General features: G+C 37.3%; 1 protein-coding gene across 2 annotated transcripts; it reads left to right on the plus strand.

Moving 5' to 3' along the window:
- Positions 1–696: 696 nt before the first annotated feature.
- Positions 697–26,245, plus strand: HAO2 (hydroxyacid oxidase 2). 2 transcript variants are annotated; one of them, XR_011599916.1, is made up of 9 exons: positions 697–729; positions 8,348–8,500; positions 12,522–12,673; positions 17,050–17,333; positions 19,523–19,738; positions 20,431–20,589; positions 23,028–23,097; positions 24,964–25,139; positions 25,564–26,245. XR_011599916.1 is itself a non-coding variant. In XM_070935330.1 (8 exons), the coding sequence occupies exons 2-8, from the start codon at positions 8,370–8,372 to the stop codon at positions 25,017–25,019; spliced, it is 1,068 nt and encodes a 355-aa protein (XP_070791431.1). In that variant the 5' UTR covers positions 697–729; positions 8,348–8,369; the 3' UTR covers positions 25,020–26,245. The 2 variants fall into 2 exon arrangements, 1 of the variants encoding a protein (XP_070791431.1); XM_070935330.1 differs by having other exon boundaries at positions 24,964–26,245.
- Positions 26,246–26,581: the final 336 nt, after the last annotated feature.

The following is a 26,581-nucleotide window of genomic DNA, read 5'->3' on the forward strand; positions in this document are numbered from 1 at the left end:
GTCGCGACCCACAGGTTGAGAACCATTGCTCTAGAGTATGTGCACTAGGCTTTTCTATATGTTGTATTTATATGGTGCATGATTGTATGTAGCTTTTAGTTGTTAGTTAGGGTGTTGATAGTTGGCTATTAAGTCATTGATTGTTGTTTCCTTGTCCTGCTCTGCTTGGCTCCTAAGTACTTGATAAACTGATGGTAAATCAGCACTCCTTTTGATTGATAAGGGACCTGTTTCCTAGGCTTCAATCATTTTTCTGGCTATTTTTGTCCCTGGTTGGCCCACAGTTGTAATAGCTGTGAAATGGAATGTATGTCCTTGTTGACTGCAGTATGAGGCTCCCAATGAGTTTGGGTCTCCTTGACTAACTGCTCGCTCATGTTCTCACAATCGGGTGGTTAGCTTCCTCCCTGTCTATCCCACATAGTCGCAGTGGCAATCCATGCAGAGAGTCCGGTAACTTGTATTTGAAGTTTCTCCCACCTGCAAACAATCTTTGTAGTGCATGATTTGTCCTTGTATGGTAGCCTCTGGGCAGTGGGCAATGCCCATTGGTAGATCTCGGAAGTTGCATTCTACTTGATTCTGAAATATATTTGATGGATGGCAGGGTGTGCCACATAATTGGTCTTGTACCTTCTTTCTTCCTTTCTCTCCGCAGGATATTGCACCTTGTGATATTGCATCTTGTGATAAACTCTTGTGATTACCTATTCTGCCTAAATTGTTCAGGTAGGTACTCTCTCTCTTTGTTTGTTTGTTGGGTACTACAGTGTGTTCTCACCCTGACATATAATGTTTTGACACTACTCTTTTCAGTGAATGGTTAATGTTGAAGCTCAGAATGCATGGACTGTTGGTAGCCTTGCGATATACTGTGGTTTCTAGGCTTCCATCTTCCTATTCATAAGCACATTCATGAATTAAGAAGCTCTGCTTTCTCTCTATTGCCCATCACTTCCTTGTCATCATCTCCTATTAGCGGACCAATTGTTTCTTTGCTTTTTTATTATGTTTTATATTTTAAAAGAAACTTATTATTTTTGACATTTGTTGCAAATCTTAGTTCATTCTTTCCTAACGTCTTTGCAGATTCGGACTATGTGTTGATATTCTGCCTTAGTTATGTGTCCCACTTTCCATTCTTTAATACTTTGTGCAATGATGCTAGTTTCTTCTTGAATTTCTTATTTTTCTTTTTCAGTGGTTTTGTACTGGACTGGGCTTTTATAATCTTATTTTTTTGGAGTTTCCCAAGCTTCTTGGGTTGTTTTCCCTTTTAGATTTTCATCAATGGAATCCTTCCCAAGCTCTCTTTACGTTTGTTGAAATTAATTCCTAGACTTCAAAATATCTTGAAACTCTTAATAAACCTTAAATTAACTATTTAATTAAATCCCAATTAATTTAATTACAATTAATTAATTTAAATAAATCTTGAAATACAACCAGATGCCTCTTCATTCCATACCTCACCCAATTTTCTACAAACTAATCTCTATATCTTCAACTCTCATTAATTAATAAAAATACTTAACAATATAAGTATATGATCCTCCTTTTCATTTAATCTAAATCCTCCTCAGTGCTCTCATACCAGAAATAATAACTTGTTATTTAGATATCCAAAAATAATGAAGTAGATATTACAAACTAATTCATAGCATCATCAAACATAAGGAAGGAAGGAAGGAAGGAAGGAAGGAAGGGAGGGAGGGAGGGAGGGAGGGAGGGAGGGAGGGAGAGGGAGGGAGGGAAAGGGAGGGAGGGAGGAAGGAAGGAAGAAAGAAAGAAAGAAAGAAAGAAAGAAAGAAAGAAAGAAAGAAAGAAAGAAAGAAAGAAAGAAAGAAAGAAAGAAAACTATCAAATCCAGGTAACAATTAAACATAACTAAAGAAATCTGATGGAAGTTCAGTCATGGCAACTGGACTTATTTTCTTGTTGATTTGAGACTTCACTGCCCATCCAAGCAGCTTCCAGACAATTCTATCTGGATGATTGAGAATCTTCATCAATATCACCAACGATATTATTATTATTTATTATTTAACCACAGTCAAATAGATCAATGTTATTTTTTTCCTTCTCCTCCCAACCATCCCTTAGTTCCATAGATAAAATTTTAACTCCTGTTTCCTTCCAATCTCATTTCTTTTCTTGAAGTTCTTATCATCTTTATCCAAATCCATTTGTAATTTCCATGAAATAACATCAGTAAATATTTCAGTTTAAAAGGATAGTCCACATCACTCTATAGATATATTATTTCTATGTCCCTTTTGATTTTTAAATTATCTTTCAATTCCATTTGTACATTTAGTAATGCCATCTCTTTTTTATCAATTGTAATTTTTAAAATCCATCTTAAAGTCCATTTCAGTTGTGTTCAAGAAAGTTTGTTTATCTTCAGCATCAACTTTTAATTCCAGGAAAGAATTAAGAACTCAAGGACTTCATCAGCTCACAAATCAAATGTTTCTTTCAAAGTAGCCATCATGCACTTTAGCAATTGACCTTCAAAATCTTATTTAGCATTGAAATGTAAAATAGAGAGATTTTTCCCAGAGGAGGAATATTTCTAATTAGTTTCAAAGTTTTTGAAGCGTGCAAACCAGCGTTTGCATTTCCTGCGTCAGATTAGAAGAGCACATCTTTCTCCTTCTGTCCTGGCCACATTATACAGAGGCATGATTGAGAGTTTTAACAAACTACATTACTGTTTGGTTTAGTGGTAGCAGTGCCTCAGTTAGAAGGCCGATACAGAGAGTAGTAAGGACAGCTGAGAAGATTATAGGAAGCTCGTTTCCCATTATTCAGGATACTGCTTATAAGTGATAAATAAAATAAAATCCAAATTAACATCAAATTATATAATACTTTACCATCCTTTTACACCACCCCCCACATGCTAACCATTTCTTTCTAACATTATTATTATATCCCCCCTATACTATACTATACATTTCAAAGCAACCTTCAGCTATAAAACTATATAATAAATCCTAATTTGGCATTTATTCAACTCATAATCTACCCATTTCCTCCACCCCCAAACATATATCTCTTAATTCAAATCTTTTGCATATATTTATATCTAAACATAACATCCCTTTTCCTAAACTAAACAATGAATAACCTATCTCTACCCATTTTCCTACAGGTCTAACATACATAATATTTTTAATATCTTTGTTCTTCTGCCCACACCACACCACTAAAAAATATTTCCATATATAAATAAAATCCTCAGATGACTTTAAATTTGTAATCCATATAATATCTTCTGTAATGTCTTTCAACTGGATTATTAATTCCATCACCCATGTTAGGGTAATATCAAGTTCAGCTTCCAACAGTATATTCAGTATCTTCAGTTACCATCTGCCCCCATCAGTCATAAGTATTTTCATATATAAAAAACCACCCGAGTGACTTTATATTTATATTCCATGTAGTATCTTCTGTAGTGTCTTTTATCTAGATTGTTAATTCAAACCACCACATTGGGGTAACAACCAGATCTTCTGCATGCCCCAATCCCATAGATCTCTTGCCACATAACTCAACATATACATAGTCCATTTTTCAAAGAGTCCAAAATAGAAAGTTCCAATCCACTCAATCAGAGGCCATCTTCCACATCCCAAAAGCACCAGCATTGCAGAGATCTGTTATTCTTCTCAAAATAGTATAAGTCGATAATTTGCCTCAGTTATATTTTCATGTATCAGCCTTCTATAAATCCCGCTTATTATATTTAGTCGTCTCTTAAGTAACTGGCATTAGACTGTTGTTTAGTTTAAAAAATTTTAGTTTTGTAGGACCTGCTTCTTCTTTTCTTGGCTTTTTGTGTTTTAGATCTCCATCCTAGTTGCCTTTCTAGAACTTGCATATCAGCTGATTGATTTCCATGCTGGTCTATAACTTGATAAGACATCACATTAAAATCCAAAGCCGCCTCTCTTGTATTTATAGGTAATCCAGCTATAACCTCTGAAGGAGAATCCAAAAGCGGCTCATCCAAAAGGGCCTCTGCAACTTGTTGTTTTTCCATTACCTCCATCTCCATCTGCTTAGCCTGAGTTTCAATCTCTTGTTCATTTTGCTTTTCTTTATTCCCCTCCTGTATTCCTAACACTGATGACATACATGGAGATGTTGGATCCATTTTAAAAACTTTGTAGTAAAATTCTTCCGCTTTTTCAACAGTATTTAGTTGATATCTTTCTCCTTGATATCTCAATATTATACCAACTGGAGCATCCCACCTAAATGGGATGTTTTGTTTCTTTAGCTCAGTCACCAAAAATCCAAAGTCCTTTCCATCTTTTAACATCTTGGACGGCAGCTCTTTATATATCCAAATCTTCCTTCCGTTCCTTTCCAGAGTGGAGTTAAAAGACTTTTGCACAATATCATTTCTTATTACTCTATCAGTAAAGTAAATCACCACATCTCTAGGCAACTGCCTTTGCTTTGCAACCCAAGAATTCACTCTGTAGACCTTATCAATCCTACAGGATACCTCTTCAGGACTAACCTTTAAAATCCCAGCCAGAACTTCAGCAGACATCTTTCTCAAGTCATCTCTGTTATTTTCCTGTATTCCCCTCATTCTGACCGCAAATTCCATGGACCTGTATTGCATCATTATGACTTCTTTTTCAATCCTTTGTTTTATATTGTCTGCATTGTAAATCTTGTGGTCAGCTTCCTTTATTTTAGACTTTACTTCTGAGCTATTGTCTTGAATATTTGTCAAATCATTTTCAATTTTTTGTATTTTATTGTCCAAATTATAAAACTTATTATCAGCTTCCTTCATTTTAGACTCTAATTCTAAGTTGGTATCGTTATCCATTTTTATAACTATTTCTGAAAAAGTTTTCAAAGCTGTTACAATCTGTTGTTTCAGGTTGGCATATTTTCGTTGTACCAACTCTTTAATTTCCTGCCTGAATTTTTCAAGATTCTGGTTCACAATCTCATCATGTCTTGCCATCTCCTCCAAAACAAATTCCTTTAGGTCTTTAAAACCATTCTTCTGAGTCTGCAAGCTCAAAACTTGTTCATATGATTTGTAAATGGGGGAGCCCCCCCTCCCCCAGCTGCTTGTTTGTCTGGCTTTGTCAATTTTAACGCCATCCTGCCACACAGACAAACTCTTTTTAAAGAAAAAGACTTCTCTCCAAACGGTATCAATATCAAGTCTCTAAGAAGGAAGAAACATAAAGTAGAAATTTTTCTCTTCAATTCTAGCCAGTGCTATTATTTCAGATACTTTGTAACGTATTAAGCTATTCAGGCGGAAGGACTTTCACTTTCAGCTTTCTTCTTCTCAAGCCTCAGCCAGTCGCCATTTTAAACTTTTTTTCTTCGCTTTTAAAATCACTTATAGAATCGTTAGAAATACTTGCGATTTAGGGTCCCAAATCCGGATTCCATCCTGTTTGTTTAGACAATCTGTTAGTTTTCATTGATTGGATTGGTCCCGTCGCCTGGCTCTGCAAAAAGCAGAGTTCCCCCGAGCCCGGAGCAATGGCGAGCTGAATAGGGAGCCACATTCTGCTTCCTCCCCAAGAGTAATAAAAAACTCTGGGGAGTTCGCAGAGGGCTCTACCTGTCCTCGCCGGCTCTATCTCACGTCTCCTCAAGGAGAGTTTTTCGAGCCGTCTCTCAGCTGTAGAGACGGCTCTTTATGGGCAACGAGGCTGGTGGTCCTGAAAGACCGTCTGGCGGTGACGGAAGCCTCCTTATGCCATCCATCTTGTTTATTCGCAGGATTCTTTTTTTTTCACCATGTATATGTATACATTCAAACTAGAATGTGATGTTTCTCTGTATCATATATGTGTGTGTATGTGGGTATATGCATAATGGTTATCTTTTGAGAGCTGAAGACAACGAAATTTCATTTTAATATATGCTGCTTAATGTACACTTAAAACTTCTATTCTGTTCTGTTCTGTTCTGTTCTGTTCTAATTTTTCTTTAAATCAGTTTTACAAAGCATTTAAACTTTTTTTAAAACAACTCTGAAGTCACTCCTTTGCTGTATATTGCAAAAATATACACGTATGCAAAAAAAATTTTTACAAAGCTGAAAAGATGTAGTTTTTTAAATGGATTGAAGAGAAATTCACCCAGTAATTTGTAGGCTTGCAGTTCTGAAAGCTTTTATTGCCAATTTTAAATAAGCAATAAAAAATAAACGCCAAAGTAATCTAAAAGGTGAGGTTTTATCAAACCTTGAGTCCACAAAGGCTGCATTTCTGACTCAGAACACAATGAAACCCATGACTTCCAGTTGATGACTTCAAAAATGTTGGTTTCTGCTATCTGATCACAAAAATCAGCTGTGTTGAAGGAGATGTGGGCAATTACCAGAGCTCTCTTTATTCTAGAGAGAATTTTGGCAAAGAAGTTTCACTTCCAGATGCCTTTTTCATTAGAATGCCCTGCTGTTAGGAAATGGGGTTGAGGGGTAACCCGGACCGTGAACCAGCTCATGAGCAAACACACTGAGACTGAAATAAATCTGACAGAGGCGTCTTGTGTAAAAATATAATTTACTTTAAAACATTTAAAAAGTACTATGTCTTTAAGAAAGCACATTAAAAAGAAAGTCTTATCTGGGTATGTGAAGCAAGGCTATCTCCCTAGATTCCTCTCCACAATACTGAAACAGTTCACAAGAGAATAAAGCTAATATGAAGATAAGCAGCTTCGGCGTCGATACATCATCGAGGTAATAGAAGGGGCGGCAGCACAAACTTCACAGCTAAAAGTCACTTGAAGTAAAAACAGTTCAAACAGCAAACATTGCTTGAAGCTTGTGGGAGGAAGAAGGTCCAGCAACAGCAGTCCCGATGATAGCTTGCGTGCTACAAAACAGCAAAAGGCAAGCATCCATGGGAGTTTCTCTGCAACAGCGTCTGGAGTCCTTATCTGCATTCTTCTCCCATCTGCGGCGTTGCACTGAGCTTCCTGCAGGAGCTGTGCATTTAGGCCTAAACCAGAGTCTAGGCCCGAGTAGCAAGCGAAAAGGTCCTTGCTTATATGGGGAGTTAACCTGCAATTAACTAGGGCAGGGAAGGCTTGCAGGTAATTGCCAACAGGAGATGGCTTGATTAAAACCATACTGTTTGTGAGTAGGCAAGTAGCCACAGCAATCCTGGAAACACTCGTGACACCTGCAATTCATGAGCAATGGAGACAGATGTTGGCAACAGCTTACCTCATTAGAAGTCCTCTGCTCCAACCCACTTTCTGATATTCATCAGTGCAGGCATTCTTGGAGACCAATGAAATGTTGTTCTGCATAGAACATAATTGGCATTCTATAATGGTTTTCTTTCAAAAATATACTTGTTGAAGTTATTATATCCCTTCCTATTCTAGAATATATTGAGCATTTCACAGGTTACAATTCAGGTGACTATGCATGGAGAATTTGGGAAAACTGAGCACTTTGGCACTTATTTCTGACCCACAAATCAGCTTCAACAATACAATAATGCAGAGTAATATGTATACCTGTCCTTTCCTTATAGGCCATTTCTTACCAAAGGACATTATGGCAATTTCTGTCATTTTAATTGAAACTGCCTGCCACAGATAGGGAAAGGAATGAATCATTTCTCTCCCGTCCAAAAGAGCCTTCCCACACAAGGTCATCTATATATATAGTTTCTCCAATCTTTGGCTAGTTTTATTTCCACAGAATAAGCAGCTATGCCTACACAAGTCATCAGATTCTGTCAAAAATGAAAAAGTTCTTAACAGTTTCCTTTCTTTAAGGGAAAAAAAGCAACAACAAAAAAAGTTAACAGTGGTGAATTCTATCGTCATGCTCAATAAAATAGGTTTATCTTGGTGGTGATTAGGTTGGACATGGCTATTGCTTGTATAGATGATGGCAAGAAAACCAGGTCTATAGACTAGGCAGGGAAGTGGATTTCACATTTTTTGGGTGAAGATGAGTATAAATACCATATATAATAAAAGAATTACTTGGAATTATAACACATTTTGCTTGGCTTATATTTCTGAGATCACTTAAATCAGGGGTGTCAGATTCGTGGAGTCATGGCGGCATCACATGACATATCAGGACTTTCCCCCCTTCGCTAAACTGAGCGGGACCGGGGCCAGCATGTGACGCATCTGGTCCGCGGGCCGCGAGTTTTGACAGCCCTGACCTAAATGAACTCCAGATGCTTTTGTGAGATCTTGTTCATTAGATGGTAGGTTCTTGCTTATACCACTATTTCTTTTTCAACTTTATTTTAGGATTTTCATCTGGAAATGAAAACCTGTTATATTAATTCAGTCTCTCTCTTCCTACCAGGTTCGTCTCACTTTGTTTTGAAATGACTCTTGTCTGTTTGTCAGATTTTGAAGCATATGCTAAAAAGCATCTTCCCAAGCCTATCTGGGATTATTTTGCAGCAGGTGCTGATGAATGTTATACGCGGGATGACAATCTCATGGCATATAAAAGGTAGGATATAAAGTAAGTCTTTGAAAGAAGATAGCTACTCATAACTGAGTCAGATATATCCACTTTGAGATGTAGCACCAAGCCAACTGAATTTTATTCTCCTCATTCACTCTCTGATGCAAACTCAGATAGATATGAATGATCTGGTATTCACTAGACTAGAAATTTGATTTGAGAAAAGAAATTGGCTGTGAATATGCTAACAGCTGATAACAGCCTAGGGTTTTTTTTTTTGTTTCAAGTTTTTCATTTTATTTTATGTATACATATCAATGTGTGAATAGTGTGACACCTGGGTGCCTTACATTCTAATACAAATAAAACTAGTAAAATTAATCATAGTTATTACATTCAACCAATTTATACATTTCTAATAATAATACACATTTGTATTGTTGTAGTTATCATTATTTAATTATTCCATGTTTTAATATATTGCTCTAATGCCACTCACCATATTATTTGATCATACATAATAATACCGCCATTCAATTTCTAAGCTTCCCCCTTGTTATTGCTTTTATTTTATTATGTAAAAATGTATACATTAATATTCCCCCTTTCTCTTATTTCTATCTCTGTTCCAACTTTTAATCATGTTACCATTTTATTAAAAGACGTTTTCTTTCTATCCAACATCTCTCGCCCACTTTGGTGCTTTGAATCCTGTTCATTTTTAACTTACCTCCCATATTTCACTCTTTACATCTATTTGTATTGAGATACAATCATTCATTATTTCATTATTCAATGTTTCAATATACAATTCTAATACCAATTCAAATATTATTTAGACGTACAAAATTATTCCAATCATATTCTTTAGAATAATCAAATCTATATAACTCTGATAGTAATACACATGTTTATATTAAAGTATGTTCTTTCATTATTTAATTGCTCAATGTTTCAATATATTATTCCAATGCCAATCACAATATTATTAAAACGTACTTAATAATGCCATCATTCAATCTCTAGTTTTCCCATTTTAGTGTTACCTTTATTCCATTATATAAAAGTATGTATATACAAATGTTTCCCCCTTCTCTTATTTCCACCTAACTTCTAATCATGTCACCATTCTAAAAAAGAAGGGAAAGAAAGAGAAAAAGAAAAGCAAATCAAAACATTAAAAAAAAGAGAAACCCTTTCCTTTCTATTCATCTCTTGCTGCTTCAGTACTTTAGTTCAGTGGTGGGTTGCTACCGGTTCACCCCGGTTCGGGCATAGGTGGCGGGAGGCTCCACCCACCCACCCGGACATCATCAAATACATTCTGTGCATGCGCAGAAGTCTCTGTGCATGCGCAGAAGTGGTGTGTATGCGCAGAAGTGGTGTGCCCATGAGTGAAGCAAGCACACATAAGCAAAGCAAGTGCACATGTGCAAGCAAACCAGTAGCAAAGGTAAGTGAAATCCACCACTGCTTTAGTTGCTATGCTTTTTTTTGACTTGCCTCCCATATTCCTCTCTTGGATCTTTATCTCTGTCTGCATCTATTTCTTGGCTATTCAATCAAGTATTTCTCCCATCTCTACCCTCTTCCACTGCCTAGCTTCCAAAGTATCTGCCCAAACCTCTATCTCCTGTTCAAAAGTATCTTCCTGTATCTCCAATTCTCTTTTCAACTCTCTTAAAATATTTTCCCCCTGGTTTAATTCATCAATCACTGCTATTTTTATTATTATCTCCTCCTTGTCTTTTTCTTTTGTTCACTGGTTCTTTGGTTTTATCTTTTCCTCCATTCCTTCTGTTAGTTCCTCCTTTTTCTGAGCATCTAGATCTTTACCCATCATCCCTTATACAGTATTTTCCATTTTTTCCATAATCTCCTTAAATCCTTTCTCCACGATGTCCTTTGTGCTTTAGAAAATCAATGCCATTTCCTTCAAAGTTCCACTCATTTCTTCCTTATTTTGTTTTTAAAAATCCCTCTTTTGTCCAGTAGTCCAAGAACCATTTATTCAGACCTAAAATTGCCCTTCAAAAAGTACACTAATCACAGTTCTTTGTATCCCGTAGGAAATCAGTCAGTACTGTTTAAATATTTCCAGAAGTTATCAAAAGCCTCTTTACGTCCCCTTTACAGATTCAATCCTCTAGTATAACATTCAGGTGTCACTTTAATTAAATAACTTCCTTGTTCTCATATTTGAGTCTCCAGTAGTCGTGGGGTAGTTAAATATAACTCAGTAAATATTTTCATAATCCTTCATGTAAGTATTCCCAGTATATTTGTATATTTTCCTTTTGTCAGCAGGTGGCACTCCCAACTTAAATTTCAGTGTTGCCACTAATCAGTTTAATTTTAGTTATTTTGAGTGTAATTTTAATTGTAATTCAATTATAGAAACAGGATAAATTTTTAAAGTAAATAATTCCAGCATTTTAAAATGCCTTCTCATTGCCACATCTTCCCAGTTTAAGAGTCCAATTTTCTGTATTTTTAGAAAATTATTGTTTTTCTCTCTTTAGATCTTTTTCTTCCGGTCTGGTATTTTTCTCAGAATGCTTAATCACTGCTTTAACAAGCAATTCTGAGCAGATAGTTCTAAATTATTCCTTGGGGTTAGGTAAAAAGGAATCCTCTCCCCCAGTTCTAGTCACTGTTCACCTACTTCGCTCCAGCACCAGTCTTAGTTGTTCCTCAGTTGTCCCAGCTTCGTGGCAGCCATCTTTTGGCTGCTCTTCTTCTCGCCGTGGCTGAGAGGAAAAAGAACCCTGGGTTAGACAGGAGAGTTGCGACTCTCCATGATCTCACAGGGCACCCCTCTTTGCTTCACTGCCCCTACCGGGTGGTTTTGGCTCCTTTCGGAGCCCACCAATGGGGAAAACTCAGCACAGAAGCACAGAGACCCACTCCTTGTGTCCAATCTCGCTGCAATGTCAAACGGAAGCCCCTGATGACACCCTAGTTTTGATTAGTGTTCTGGCCACTTCTCACAGAAGTGTGTGACACAGCCTAGCTTGCTACAATCAGCAGATCACTACTGTGAGCACCAGCAATCACTCCTGGATGGTTAAACCTGAGTTTCTGGTTACCCCAGAGTTGCTGAAATAGTTCCTGGTCCCATTTTCATGACATGAAACACCCAGCCTTTCAAAATAGAAGGACTCTCATAGCATTTGCCCAGTGGAGGCATGGCATGCATTTAGATTATTTATAGCATACTTACAAATCTCTGTTTCTTAGCCAGCATAATTCCTACATTTCTGTGGGCACTAGGATGGGAAAACTAAGCTTACATAATAAAAGGACTGACTGACTGCAACTTTTATATCCAAGTAAGAAAGATGGCTGGTTTCTCTCTTCTCTGATCTAGTGTTTTCTCAGTGTTCAACAAGATTACTCTTCATTGTCTGTCACTGAAAGAGTTAACTGAAGGATATAGCTGGGTAAATGCAAGGGTAACTTGTGTCTATAGACTATGGCATCTCTCCTTCAAAAGCCATTCGGTGCAGTGGTTAAAGTGCTGACCCAGGAGTGGGAAAACCCCATTCCAATTTTCCCTTAGGCAGGAAGCCAGATATATGACTTTTGGCAAGTCTCTCAAGCATAGGAAGAAGGCACTGGCAAGCCACTTCTGAAAATGTTCCCAAGAAAACAGCAGGGACTTCTCCATGCAGTCACAAGAAGTTCAAGACTAGTGACACCAAAAACACTCTCCTTCACAAGGCTGCATAGGCATTTGTATCTTCTTCATAGGCCTTATAAACTGAGCAAGATCAGTGCCACTGCAGGACTATCAGATCTGCACTGAAAACATCTGGACAACTAGATGGCAGCAATGACACACATACCACTTTTGCAGCACTCATTTGGTTGCTCTCAGCCATTGCAGAATTCAGGATACATGACAAAATCTAGGACATTGATTGAGGTTATTATGGTAGATTGCATAATGGATAGAAAATTAAATGGATAAGCAGACAGATAGGGAGAGTTCATTTTTCTGGACTTTCTTCAGTAATTTTACTCCTATCAGCCCTGCTGCTTCTGCTCTCTCTTCATCCCACAGAATCTATCTGCGGCCACGTGTGCTGCGGGATATGTCGACAATAGATCCAAGGACCACGATTCTTGGCTCTGAAATTGACTTCCCAGTGGGGATTGCTCCCACTGGCTTCCACGGTTTGGCCTGTCCTGATGGAGAACAGAGCACAGCTCGAGGTATGCAAGAATCTTTTTCCCTAGCAACTTTATTGGCCAAAAATAATTTTGCTGAAATAGTTCCTGGTCTATGGGATTATGGTATGGGCAGGGGTGAAATCTAAATTTTTTTGTTACCGGTTCTGTGGGCGTGGCTTAATTAGTGGGCGGGGCATGGTGGCAAGGTGACTGGGTGGGCGTGGCCAAGTCAATGTCACTTCTTTGCCCTTTTTTAACCTACAAAACACAACACAACACAACTGGCTCACCCACAATGTAAAAGCAGCTGTGCTAGACCCAAAATGGCCCCTGCAACAAGCAGGAACCTCACACAGCCACAAAAAGCCCAAAAAAACAACTTTCACACTTTACACACACACAACACAACACAACACAACTGGTTCACCCACAATGTAAAAGCAGCTGTGCTAGACCCAAAATGGCCCCTGCAACAAGCAGGAACCTCACACAGACACAAAAGCCCCAAAAAACCAACTTTCACACTTTACACACACAAAATTCCACATACAGCTTTGTGAGATTTTGTGTGTTTGTGTAGTTAGAGTGAAACACTACAGAAACACACTAAATCTCAGAAAGCTGCACAAATATTATTTTATTTTATTTTATTTTATTTTTTATATAAAAGCAGCTAAATTTAAAACTTCCTAAACTTTAAATGGCTAGGTCTAAAAAAAGAACAACTAAAAAAAACCCCAATTAACTATTTTTTTTTAAAGCTCCCAAAGGGGAAAAAAACTTACCCAATAGAACAGGGGTCTCCAACCTTGGCAACTTTTAAGACTTGTGGACTTCAACTCCCAGAATTCCTCAGCCAGCTTTGCTGGGAGTTGAAGTCCACAAGTCTAGGCAGGAAGGCAGGCAGGCAGAAAGAGCTGCTCACTGATGAGCTTGATTGCAGGCAGGGAGATTCAGTTGCTTGCTGATGCATGGATTGCGATCGTCATGCGATCAGCAGCTAAGGTAAGCAAGCTGGAGGCTGGGAGTGGGGGAGAGAAAAAAAGAAACTTTTTTTTCTTTTACATGGCTCTGGCGATCCAAGCTGAGTTGCCTGATTAGCAGGCAACTCAGTTGGGATGTCAGACCTTGGCTGCTCAGAGCCATTTAAAAGGAAAAAAAGGCTCTGATGATCACGGGGCTCAGCTGGGCATGGGGGGCAGGGATTTTTGCTACCAGTTCTCTGAATTGCCCACCACCATAGCTACCTACTCGCCTGAGCCGATCCAAACCGGGAGCATTTCACCCCTGGGTATGGGGGTTCAAAAGAAAACAATCCATTGTAAATCCATCCGTCTGTCTGTCTGTCTGTCTGTCTGTCTGTCTGTCTGTCTGTCTATCTATCTATCTATCTATCTATCTATCTATCTATCTATCTATCTATCATCTAAAGAGCCGCGATGGTGCAGTGGTTAGAATGCAGTACTGCAGGCTACCTCTGCTGCCAGCAGTTTGGCAGTTCAGGTCTCACCGGCTCAAGGTTGACTCAGTCTTCCATCCTTCCGAGGTGGGTAAAATGAGGACCCAGATTGTTGGGGACAATATGCTGACTCTGTAAACCACTTAAAGAGGGCTGTAAAGCACTGTGAAGCAGTATATAAGTTTAAGTGCTATTGCTATCATCTACTAAACCTAAATGGTAATTGTAAATTTATAGAGAGAGACAACAGAACACACTACTTGTTTCCCACAGAGTACCTGCACTGTGAGTCCACCCAGTTTCTTTTAGTAGGGAATCACATGCAGGGCTTGAACTGCTGCATGCAAAATATATGGCACTCCAGGAGGCAAGGTTCCTTAAGCAACCAATTTGACCCCCAAATAGATAGCTAAAGGAGGACAAAAAAAGAGCTGAAGGATTGAGCTGCTCCTGCTTAACTTACTTTTGGAGGCAGGTGTTTGCTATACTTTCCCCTTGTGCCATGAAGATTGTTGTGGCAAGTATCCCAAAGGGGATACAATCTGGCGCCTTTCTACTTTGGCTTTGTATTCATTCCTTTAACACAGAATTCTGACGTACTACTTTTATATACAAGTGCACACGTAAATATGTGAGTGGGTATATACGTGAACTATGTCTATCCCTCCCTCCCTCCCTCCCTCCCTCCATCCATCCATCCACTGCTTTCTTCCTCCAACCTTGCCTGTAACTGCCTGGTCAAAAGTCCAGCTAAGGCATTTCATTTGGTTCCATGCCAGTATTAACTGCACTGCTGCTTACTGTCAGGGAAATGGGGCTGGACTTTTAAGGCACTCAGAATTTGGAAAATATGGACAGGACTTGCAACAATGTAGGATAATGTATGTATTAGGATAATGTAGGATAATGTATTTTCTATGTAGAAAATGTTCTTTCCACTGCTAATACATTTCTTTCAGTCACCTAAATGACAGCGATCTAAGAAGATGTCTTGAAGTGGGCAATGCCATAACAAAATATATTATATCTGATGTAGCAGCAAATGGAAAAGTTCTCTGCTGACTGGCAAGCATTGCCAAGGGCTGATTGTGAATCAGGCCATCGGCTATTAATCATAGAAAGGTATCAGACTGAAAGAGACTTACAGTAAAAAGGATTAAACTAATGAGATATAACCTTGAATACATTTCTGAAGAATATGAAGCTAAAAACAGTTTCAAAGTCTGGAACCTTGTGGATAGAGTACCTGAAGAATTGTGGGGAGAAATTAAAATGATCATAAAAAAGGAGAAAGCTAGAAAACGTATAATAAGAGCCAGAAAGAAACAAAGGACACACTTTTTCAAGGCGTAACTGCTACTTCAGAGCTGAAGAAGCTTCTTGGATGAGAAGCGAAATATCTTCAAAGAAAAGCCAGAAAGTCTAGTTGCCCCTTGAAAAAGTACCTTTGGGACAACCATGACCTGGATTACTGAGAATCTCCCTAAAGGACAAACTCTTTTCAAATAAAGTTATAGGAAAAATAGAACTAGCAAAAGCCACTGGTTTGGGGAAAACTAAAGAGATTAATACAAACTTCCAAGAAGTGATAAACCAGTATACCTGAACTCAGAATACAGATAAGTTGAAAAAACAACAGTATAGGAAGCACAAAGGATCTATTTAAGAAAATTAGAAGAATCATCAGAAGCTTCCCATCTCAGTGATATAAGAAACAAACAAGAAGGAAGGAATTAATGAAAAACATGTATAAGAAAAACAACTCAGATGAGACCATAGTCAAGACAAGAATCTGAGGATGAGCTTGAGGAGCAAGTCAGATGAACTATAAACCTGCGAGCAAATATAAAAGCCTCAAGAGTGAATGAAATCTCCATAGAGTTCTTAAAGGGTCTAGGATGGAAGCAATATACTGTAGAACAAGTCAGCCCCCTATGAACAAACTTGGGGGGGGAAGCAGCATGGCTCCATGCAGAAGTAAGATCTAAAATTGTTGAATTTCCTAAAATGGGAGATTTAAAGGAATGCTTTAACTATAGAATAATAGCTCTAACAATACATCCACCACATGCCAGGTAAATGCTGTTGAAAATCCTTCAGAAGAGAGTATATGAAAGACAAATTGCAAATGAACAGGTAGACTTCAGGAGGAACAAGGGAATATAAGGTCATATTGCTAATATTTATTTATTTATTTATTTTATTAGTTCGATTTATATGCTGCCAGAGACTCAGCATTAAGCAATAGCCTTCATACTTTTGTATATACCTGCTTAGTAGGGCTTTTTTGGGGCCCACCCTAAGCGGTGTTCTATTTTATACAAAGTCAGCTTATTGCCCCTGGGTCCTCATTTTACCTACCGGGTCCTCATTTTACCTACCTCGAAAGGATGGAAGGCTGAGTCAACCTTGAGCCTGGTGAGAATTGAACTCGCAGTAATTGCAGGCAGCTGGCAGCTAAATGCTACTTTAACAGCAGTTTTTAGTCCACTGCGCCACCAAGGCTCTTTATTAGGTGGATGATGGAAACAGCAGCAAATTAAGAAGAGCCTTATTGTTTAATAAACTATTCCAAAGATTTTTGAAATCTCTCAAAGCAACGTGTATGCCAAGCATTCAGTTCTTCTGATGCAAAATCTCTAGAATAACCAAGAAATTGCAGTAAGAATCGGACTCTTCAGAGAGGCTGGGGCTGTCCCTCTTAGAACAGCAGCATCTACAGGCAATTTTAGTCCTGCCTCTTTGTATCTGTCACACAATGTTGATGTACATACAAAATGGACAGAGCTTCAATTACAGTGGCACCAATTGACTCCTCCCCACACCACAGTCTTTAATTGGGACACCACACTTAAATCGGGATTTATGGGCTGCATGGGAAGCACTAGATGATTAGGCTGGGACTTAATTATAAAAGTCAGTTTTGATCCTTTCCCCCTTCCTTCCGTATTTTCTAAAGCGGCAGAAGCTATGAATACCTGCTACATAGCCAGCACTTATTCCACTTTCTCTGTGGAAGAAATTGTTGCTGCTGCACCTACTGGTTTACGGTGGTTCCAACTCTACCTCCATCGGAACAGGAGGTTCTCAGAGCAACTGGTACAACGGGTTAATGCATTAGGATTCCAGGCCCTGGTGCTCACAGTTGACGTTCCCTATGCTGGCAAGAGACGGAATGACATTCGCAACAATTACCAGTTCTTGAAATCCATTCAAGTGAAGAACTTTAAAGGAGCTTTTGAGGTTGGTAACTCCTAAAACCCATCAGTTTAAAAAAGCATGTGAAGAAAAGGATGGTGGATCTTAGAATCCAAACATGCTTGCACATTTTAGAATCCTGGCTGAGTTTCCGAAATGTGCAGTCTGTAAACTAGGGTTTAGAATTGCCTACCTATGCAGCTTCCACTACTGAGGCATAAACTGTTTCTAAGACTGAATCTTCTGAATTAATGATGTGACCGTGAAAACCTCACCCTAAACAGCTGTACGTGAGCTTCCGGAAGGACAACTTCATGTGATGTTTAAACGTAGCAAGTTCACATCTACAGAATTCATTTCTGAGGTATTATCTTCTGAATTACTAACAACCTATAATGTTAACAGATGACTAAATTATCTCTCTCTGAAAATTATTTTAAAAATACCAATATTAATTATTGATCAATTTTGTCTGACTGCTCCACAGATGGTTGAATGACCACCAGTTGAGGAAGCTATAATAATGGATTCCTATATTTGGCAGGAATGAATAATTTCCTTTCACCCCTGGAAGGAAATTATCCATTATATTGTATTGTTCTTAGGCAAATATTCTAATAAAGATATTTCATTAGTAGCACTTAATATTTGATATTTAAGTAACGATGTGTAATATTTACTACTAATATGAGTACATGTGGTTTTATGAAGGACATTTCATTTTTATTTTTCCTGTGGAAATTCTGAAACTCAACATTTCCCAACCATTACTTTGTCATTTTGGCCTTAGACCAGAAATACTACCAAAAGGGCCTTATAGGCTAAAAAAAGAAAACACCTATCTGGACTTTTTCACACTACATTGTGTGAACACTACATCACAATGGTTGACAATATAGTTCTTTGTGATCCACAGGTCTTAATTATTCACACAGAAAATGACCAAGACCATTATATATACAATAATATGTAATAAAAGCCTGAGCTATCCAAAATTAAATCTATGACATTCCTCAAAATAGGCTCAAGTATGATTGATTAGCTGGGGAGGGAGGATGAATCCAAATCCAGATTTCTAGAATATACTTTGCATATTTGTACTTGATAGTCAGAAATATGCATCTGCTGGAAGGGGTTTGTTGCGGGATATATTTTTTTTGGCTCAAACTATAGAAATGGTCAACGTGAAAAAAAGACTGTTTGTTTTTATGGAAAGTCAGGCGACTCTTAAACTCTGCAAGTTTTGAAAGTCCTGGTGAGGAAAACCTTCATCAGCTGTTTAAGATGGAAATGCCAAACCTTTAGTGACTAACCATGGGGAGGGGGCAGAGAAATGGATTTCCAACTTCCACCTTCCTCTACTTGAGAAAAGGGTCATGGAAAGGCAATGCAATCCCAAACGAGAAGAAGTTTTCCTGGTTACAGTAAATGAATTCTTGGGGTAATTGCTCACTCTCTACCAGACTGTATTAAGCAATGACCAGGAAAAAAAGAAATCCCCTTGAACTATGAAAGGGTATTTGGCATTTCCTCATCACTAAATTACATCCTGCCCTTCCTTTTCCTGGATATCTATCTCTATCTCCCCAGGGAAGGAAGCTCACTCTGCTATTTTCTCCCATTTTCTGTGGTTCTCCTTGGGTTAGCTACTGAAGCGACATGTTCTTGGGCATCCTGAGGCTAATTGGGGTGCTGGTGTTCCTAGAGGGTATTTTAACCTTCATTGTCACAACCCTTACAATCTCTTGCAAACTTACAAGGCTTCCTTACAGCAAAATGAGGAATGGCAAAATATTGTCAAAAGGCTACTGATATATTAGAAGTTGAGACCTGAAGCACCAGAAAATTTTGGAGGATATTCATGAAATTTGTCAGCTTTAGAGTCTGGTACCCTGATCTTCTTGTCAGCAAAACAGAAGGCACCTATTACAGCATGCTGGAGAGTTCTTAGGTGAATTCAAGCGTTCCGTGGGACATATGTAAGACACTTGGAAGCGCCTTATAAAAAGATAATTATTTTGGAACAGCAGATATTAACGAATACATCAATGATAGGAAAAATAAATTATATACAAACCTAATCATATTACTGGAGAAGTGTTAAATTATAATAATTTGATTTATATAAATCAAATAAAAAATAATAATATTGCCGGACCTGTAAGCTAGCATTTACTTAAACAGACGTATGCATACAATGAACAATGAAGTTTCCGTCTTCCTCTCTCCTTCAGGATGAAGACCAGACTGAATATGGTCTGCCCCCTGGATCCATAGACCCGTCTATCAATTGGAATGACATCACCTGGCTACAAAGTCTGACCCAGCTGCCAATCATCATCAAAGGGATTCTGACAAAGGAAGATGCTGAGCTAGCTGTGAGACATGGGGTTCAAGGGATTATCGTATCCAACCATGGGGGAAGACAGCTAGATGGAGTCCTTCCTACTGTAAGTCATGAGCCATTATTTATCCTATTTGCAATCTGTCTATAGCAAACAATGGTGCATTTTCATTATAAGGATCCTTCCTGAGTAAAGTTAAAGTTAGAAAACTATAACACCATTTAAAATGTGAGCTCCATCCATCCAGTTGCTAGATTCCCAAACTCCAAGCTTCACAAAATAAAAAACAGAATAAACATCATAGTATAACATATGGCAAAGCAGCAATAAAATTGTTACTCTGCATCATAGACAGTAAATCATTATAGTAGCTATTGATAAATAAATAAATAAATAAATAAATAAATAAATAAATAAATAAATAAATATATGTTTTAATCGGCTTTTGCAAAACTTGTTAATAGGATGTTAATGTATTTGGGGTCGCTCTTGGAAAGGAATTCCTGAGCTTAAGTACAGCCCCTGAAGATCCATTTCCTCCTCCCAATCAAATGGATATCGGGGATTGTTGAGATATGCAAGAGGTTCTTGGCCAATAATTTGAATAGACAATCAGGTTAAACAGAAGGTTTATGTCCTTCAGATATTCTTGTCTTCAATCATTTGGGATTTTTTCAGCCCTGGAACCTGTATTATTGGGAACTAACTGAAAAAGGGTCTATTTGTTTTAGTTAAGAACTCACACTCACCCCATCCCATGCAATTGTAATAATTAATTTGATTGATCATGTTTGCAGATTGCTACTCTGGGTGAAGTTACTACTGCAGTGCAAGGCAAAATCGAAGTTTACTTGGATGGTGGAATACGAACAGGGAATGATGTATTGAAAGCATTGGCACTTGGAGCAAAATGTGTCTTCATCGGCAGACCCACAATGTGGGGTTTGGCCTATAAGGTGAACATAACTCTCTGCATACGAGTGGCTATGATAAAAAGTTGAAGATAAATAGCTGTCTCTTTATGTGAACAACTGAAGTCAGCTTCCCCATTTTCTTTAGATTTGCACTCACTAGATAATGCTTCCCATTTGATTTCATACTGCATGCCTGTCTAACGATCAAGCTTAATGTACAAACTTGATTTATTCAGTAAGCTTCATTACGTCTGCTCACATTCACATAGACCCATATACACACATTTTTAGATTTACTTCAGGTCTCTGATGCAGCAGGCTCTTAGCATGACAAGTTATAATTCAAGCAAGGATAGTGGAGAAAAATTTCTATGCAAAATGGGAGTTTTAAATCAAGTTGATTGTTCACCATAGGAAAAGCTGGCATTCAGAAAGCAAAAGCTGAGTTTTTACAAACAAGTTCTTGGTCAGACATAAAAAAAAATTCTGCTAGCATTTAGTCTTGGTCTCTCGTGTGCTTGAGCACATCTCTGCCTTTTATAGATCATTATACCCTTTCCTATAAAGATAACCCTAATTATAGCCACAACAATACGCTTTACTGAATTTTATGATAGCTGGAGGCATGGAAGTTTAGAAAAAAATGGAAAAGAAGAAAGCGATGGTATGTTATAAGGTTGCTAGAACTGCACTAAAATGAAAGTTCTAATCAAATCATTCTGGAGAAAATTATGCTCTCCTTGAAGACATCTGCAAAAGGGTCAAAAAAGTCAAGTTGGTAGCCATGATGATTACAATCAAAGCCTTGGCCCATTTTACATGAACTAAGCATGGTCGCAATACAAACTTTTGGACAAGTTAAAACATGGAGATATTTTATAATGTTGATATGCCAGGTTAAAACTAAGAAACAAAGTAGATCATGGAAAAATTGAAACAAGACAATGCACACCAGCAGTTTTCAAACATTCCAAGTGTTTTCCATAAGATCAAAGACTATTTAAATCTTATTTTTACCTGGGTGAAGTATGTATATTGCTTCAGCCATCAGTAGGCAGAGATCAGCCACGTTTATACATCATTCAAGAGACAATAAAAAAGCTACAAAAAAAAAAAAGATCAGAACACATGTTCTCCACATTTAAAAGGGGGAGGATCTTGCTTGTATAATTAGAATTGCCATCTTGATTTTTTTGGCTCTCCCCCTCCCAGTGTCCCCATTTTCTGGTATCCAACAAATAAATAAAACCTTATCTTTTTTCTAGATCCACCTGACAGGTTTGTTTGTTTTTTAAATTTATTTATTTATATGCCGCCCTTCTCCAGAGACTCAGGGCGGCTTACAATGCGTTAAGCAATAGCCTTCATACTTTTGTATATTTTATACAAAGTCAGCTTATTGCCCCCACAAACTGGGTCCTCATTTCACCTACCTTAGAAAGGATGGAAGGCTGAGTCAACCTTGAGCCTGGGGAGATTCAAACTAGCAGTAATTGCAGGCAGCTGAATTATAATAACAGGCTATTAGTCTGCTGCGCCACCAGACATTTGTATTCGCCTAACCCAGAATTGATCCCTGTTTTCTACACTGGTTTCAGTTTCTTTCTGGTTATGAGCTATGTTGCAAATAAAATATTGTAGTAACATAATAATAATTAGTAGGAACATAATTCCATGATCCTTAGATCAAATTTGCAAGATTCTAAAATTTACTCCACTAAGCAGAAACAATTATACTGAAAGTAGCTCACTAATGCTTTTCTGGTCTCAAAAATTCACAGATAATTTATTGTTAAGACACACATCTGAGAAACAGCAAATGGTTTTGAAAAATGTATATAAAATCAGATAGCTTTATTATTTTTTTAAAAAAAGAATAGAAACAATTTGCACCTTTAAAAATTTCTTCTCAATGCTTTTATATGAGCACCTATGTACTTCGGTGGAACTAGCATATGAAAAGTCTGAATGGAGGTTAAATATATAAATGAAACCAGAGACAGATTTTAAGGATTTATTTTAATCCATGAAAAAATGTTGCAACCCAAAACAGTACCAAGAAACCTGGATGGTAAATGAAATGGTTGAAGCAGATTCATACATATCTAATAACTAGTTCAAACTTCCCTACTGTGCCAATTTATTTGGTCTCTCAACAATGCTGTTAGAGAAAGTGAAGATTCCCAAATACTCTTGGGAATGGCTAAGAGACAAGTAATATTTTTTTGAGAACTGGAAATGGAATATAGTTAGCCTACATCCCTTTTCCCCCAGTCAAGGCACTAGCATCTTGCTCAGATAGGGTCAACAGGTTTTACATAGCTTTAAACACTGACAATTCTGATTAAAAACGAAAGAAAATGCTGTTACTGAGAGCCTTTTATTTGAAAAGGCTTTCAGTAACAGGATTCTGCAGGATTCTCTACATCTTCAAGCTAGGTTTGCCACGTCATTTACAATGCCATTCGTTTTTGAAACAGGGTAAAGAAGGACTTCAAGAACTTTTGAAGATTTTAAAAGATGAATTTTGTCTGTCAATGGCTCTCACAGGTAAAAACATTTTTAATTTACTGTTGTATTTTATTTTTTCATTTCTTTGATTGGTATATCTCTATGTGTTGATTAGATTTGGAAGGCCACTTGACTCTAGAACTATTCTGAGCAGCTTACAGTATAAAACAGGTAAAAAAGATAGAATCTGAAATAGTTCTTCAGTTGTATCCCATATATAATATAAACACTGACAAGGCTACACAAACACCCATCCCAAGGCCTGGGAAAACAGCTGTGTTTTTAAATTTCTGGAACTTTGTTAGGGTGGAAGCTGGATCTCTGTGGGAGGGGAGATGTCTTGTACCAGAGGACAGTTTCATGACTGAGAAGACACATTTCTTGGGTTCCAATAAACAGCATTTTTTGATTGAAGGTACTTGAAGGGTATCAACTTTGTTCAATCTTACTGATCAGACAAGCCTTCAAATAACGGAGCCTATGCCTTATACCGGTATAAGTACCGGTAGTTACCAGCGCCTTAAATTGCACCTGGAAATCCACTGGCAACCTGTGCAGCTCAGTTCTATATAATGTTTTTTATTATTTTTTATTTTGAATATAAATAATACAAACATAATCCATATAAATATAAATATAAAAAGCGGGGAATACAAATACAAAATATAAATATTACAGTGTATACCCCCGAAGACCTTTTTTTTAATGTATTTTTTTCTTATATTTCTTCTATAACAACTAAAAGATATACAATATATTCCAATTGTGCCCTTATCCCCTCCAAAACAACATGTATTCTTGACTAGGCTTATTCCCTTTGCCCTTTGTTTTTATAAAATCCCCCCTCTACTTCATTATAATTGTTTACATTAATCGTCCCTTCTTAAAATTTAATTTCTGTTGTTAATTTATTATTTGTTGCCATACTGCATATTTCTTTATACCACTCATTTCTTTGAATATCCCAATTTCCAAAAAATTTAGAAAAGTGATAAATCAACCATATTCAGAGAATAAAGCGAGAATAGTTATAAATGATGGTGTTACAGAGACAAAAACCTTAAGCTGGGGAACGAGACAGGGTTGCCCTTTATCCCCCGTTTTATTTGCATTATTGATGGAGGTTTTGGCAAATGCAATTATGGAAGATTCATTGATTGAAGGAATTGGTGTACAGAAGAAAACTAAAATACATTTATTTGCAGATAATACATTATTAAGATTTCAAAATCCCGTAGTTATTATAGTCAGGGGACAAAGTTCTATATAAAATTGATATATTCAATTTCAAAATTCATAAGGTAAATTTGCAGAGGAAAGTGTTTTTCAACTGAAAAGTAATTGTATAGATATTCCTCAATTTACGACTACATTTGAGCTTAAAATTTCTGTTGCTAAGTGAGATATTTATTAAGTGAATTTTGCCCCATTTTACAACCTTTTTTGCCACAGTTGTTAAGTGAATCACTGCAATTGTTAAATTAGTAACACGGTTGTTAAATGAATTTGGCTTCCCCATTGACTTTGCTTGTCAGAAGGTCACAAAAGTGATCACATGTCTCCAGGATGCTATAACTGTCATAAATATTAGTCAGTTGCCAAGCAATCAGTTTTGATCATGTGACCATAGGGATGGTCATTAGTGTGAAAAACGGTAATAAGCCATTGTTTTCAGTAACTTTGAATGGTCACTAAGTAAAGTGTTGTAAATCGAGGACTAACTCTATTTGAAAGTCAGGGAGTGGGGTGGATGCAAAATTAGATTTCCATGTTTAAATGTACTTCTATTCATCAGCTCATAACAAGAAACTTGAATCTGTTTTAAATTTTTTTCATGATGAGCCTTAATTGTTTTCTGGGTATACTAGGTTCCTTTAACCATTTGCATATTTTCTTTTCACTTAGGCTGTAAAAATGTCTCAGAAATTGGCCGGCATCTTGTTCAGTATTCCAAATTGTAAAGAACTCTTCTGCAACACTCACCAGACCAGTAGTAGCATGGTAGCTAAAGAAAAGAAAAGAAAAACTCTGGATGATTAAAAGCAAGGGGGAGACTTCGGCCACCAACCACATGTCAAAAGGTTGTCTGATGAAATTTTTGCTATTTCCCTGAAATAAATGGGACTGGCCTATACTGAACTGTGAATAACTGGGAGCCCCATTCTTTTGCATGCCTGTCTTCATGATACCCAGCTAGGAAACATTCCATAAAAACTTTCAATTTTACTACATTCTCCTCCCTGAATTAAGTGTGTGAAATGCCATACTATCCAATGATTTATGTGTTTTACTTTGAATAATGCAATAAAACGAAATCATGGCATCACTTACTTAGAATGGCAATATTAGGCTACGGAGTCCAAGTACAGTTCAGTGATGAAATCTTAATTAAAACATCCCTGGCAGGTTTCTATCCAGCATCTGTTTGAATACGTTCAACAAAAGAGAAACAACCAACTTGCTAGATTAAATATTCTTTTCATTAGGTTTCTTTTTCCTTACTAGAACCTGTCTTTGCAACTCTGAAGTGGTCCCAGAGGATCAATCACTCCATTAATCAGAACTCACCATTCCTGGTCAATAGATGATCCCAGAAATGCATCAGCCAATCTCTATTCATCTTCCAGTTAGAAGGGAAAACTACCTGTGTCCCCCCCCCCAAGACTGTAAAAACATTTGCTGATGAGGGAAGAAGTTCTCAGTTTAACTACAGTGACATCAATATGGCAACAGGAAGTCAGACCTGTGTGATGGTAAAACCCAATAATGGCTTCATACAATTACCAGGGAGTACAACTCATTTTTGATTGGCTTTGCACAAATCCATCTGTAATGATAGAGAATATCTAGGCTTCATCTACAGTATGTGACACTTATTCAGATATTTGAGAGCACTCTTATAGGTATCTCCCTTTCAATAAAATCTTCTCAAAATTTAGCATGTTTAGCAATGTTCATTGTTCTTCACAGGGCTTGGTCTCTGGGCTCCTCAATAGAAACTTTCTCTAATCTAATCTAATCTAATCTAATCTAATCTCTTGTTCTCCTGAATTCTTAAAGGGAACCAATTACCAGATATCAAAAGTGAACATACTGTATTTGAAGGGGTGTCTGATTAATCCAAAATAAAATAGAACAAGTCCTGTTGTTTATAAACTATACTATATAGTACTGTGTTTATATAATCTAAAATTGGGCTTGTCTTTTTCAAAACCCATCAAGTAGTTCATTCTTATCTATATTCTAAATAGTCACAGTCCCCTGTGCCTAAAGAGAATCTAATCAATCACTCATTATTATTCAAATAATAGAAATTAAATCAGCATATTATGTGCATATTTTTAAAATCCAAGTACTGAGCATAAGCCTTATAAATTATAACTGTAGCTAGGATTTGCTCATCGTGACTTTTTACCTATAAAATGGGTGGGTAAGCTGTAGGTAAGCATTGCCAGAATATCTTGCCAAAATTTAATAGTAAAGCCATCTAATTTCAATGGAGTGATTTTTCATTTTTGAAACT

This window comes from Pituophis catenifer, unplaced genomic scaffold (assembly GCF_029215685.1).
Source record: "Pituophis catenifer annectens isolate HBS135680 unplaced genomic scaffold, rPitCat1.0.hap2 SCAF_2, whole genome shotgun sequence".
NCBI lineage: Eukaryota > Metazoa > Chordata > Lepidosauria > Squamata > Colubridae > Pituophis > Pituophis catenifer.

What these genes read in the sequence shown, in the direction of transcription:
- HAO2 (XM_070935330.1), top strand. Translation starts at nt 8,370, where the DNA reads ATGACTCTTGTCTGTTTGTCAGATTTTGAAGCATATGCTAAAAAGCAT. An exon ending in AGAACAGAGCACAGCTCGAG is followed by an intron (nt 12,674 to 17,049) that starts GTATGCAAGAAT and finishes TATTTTCTAAAG; the next exon opens with CGGCAGAAGCTATGAATACC. An exon ending in TCTGTCAATGGCTCTCACAG is followed by an intron (nt 23,098 to 24,963) that starts GTAAAAACATTT and finishes CTTTTCACTTAG; the next exon opens with GCTGTAAAAATGTCTCAGAA.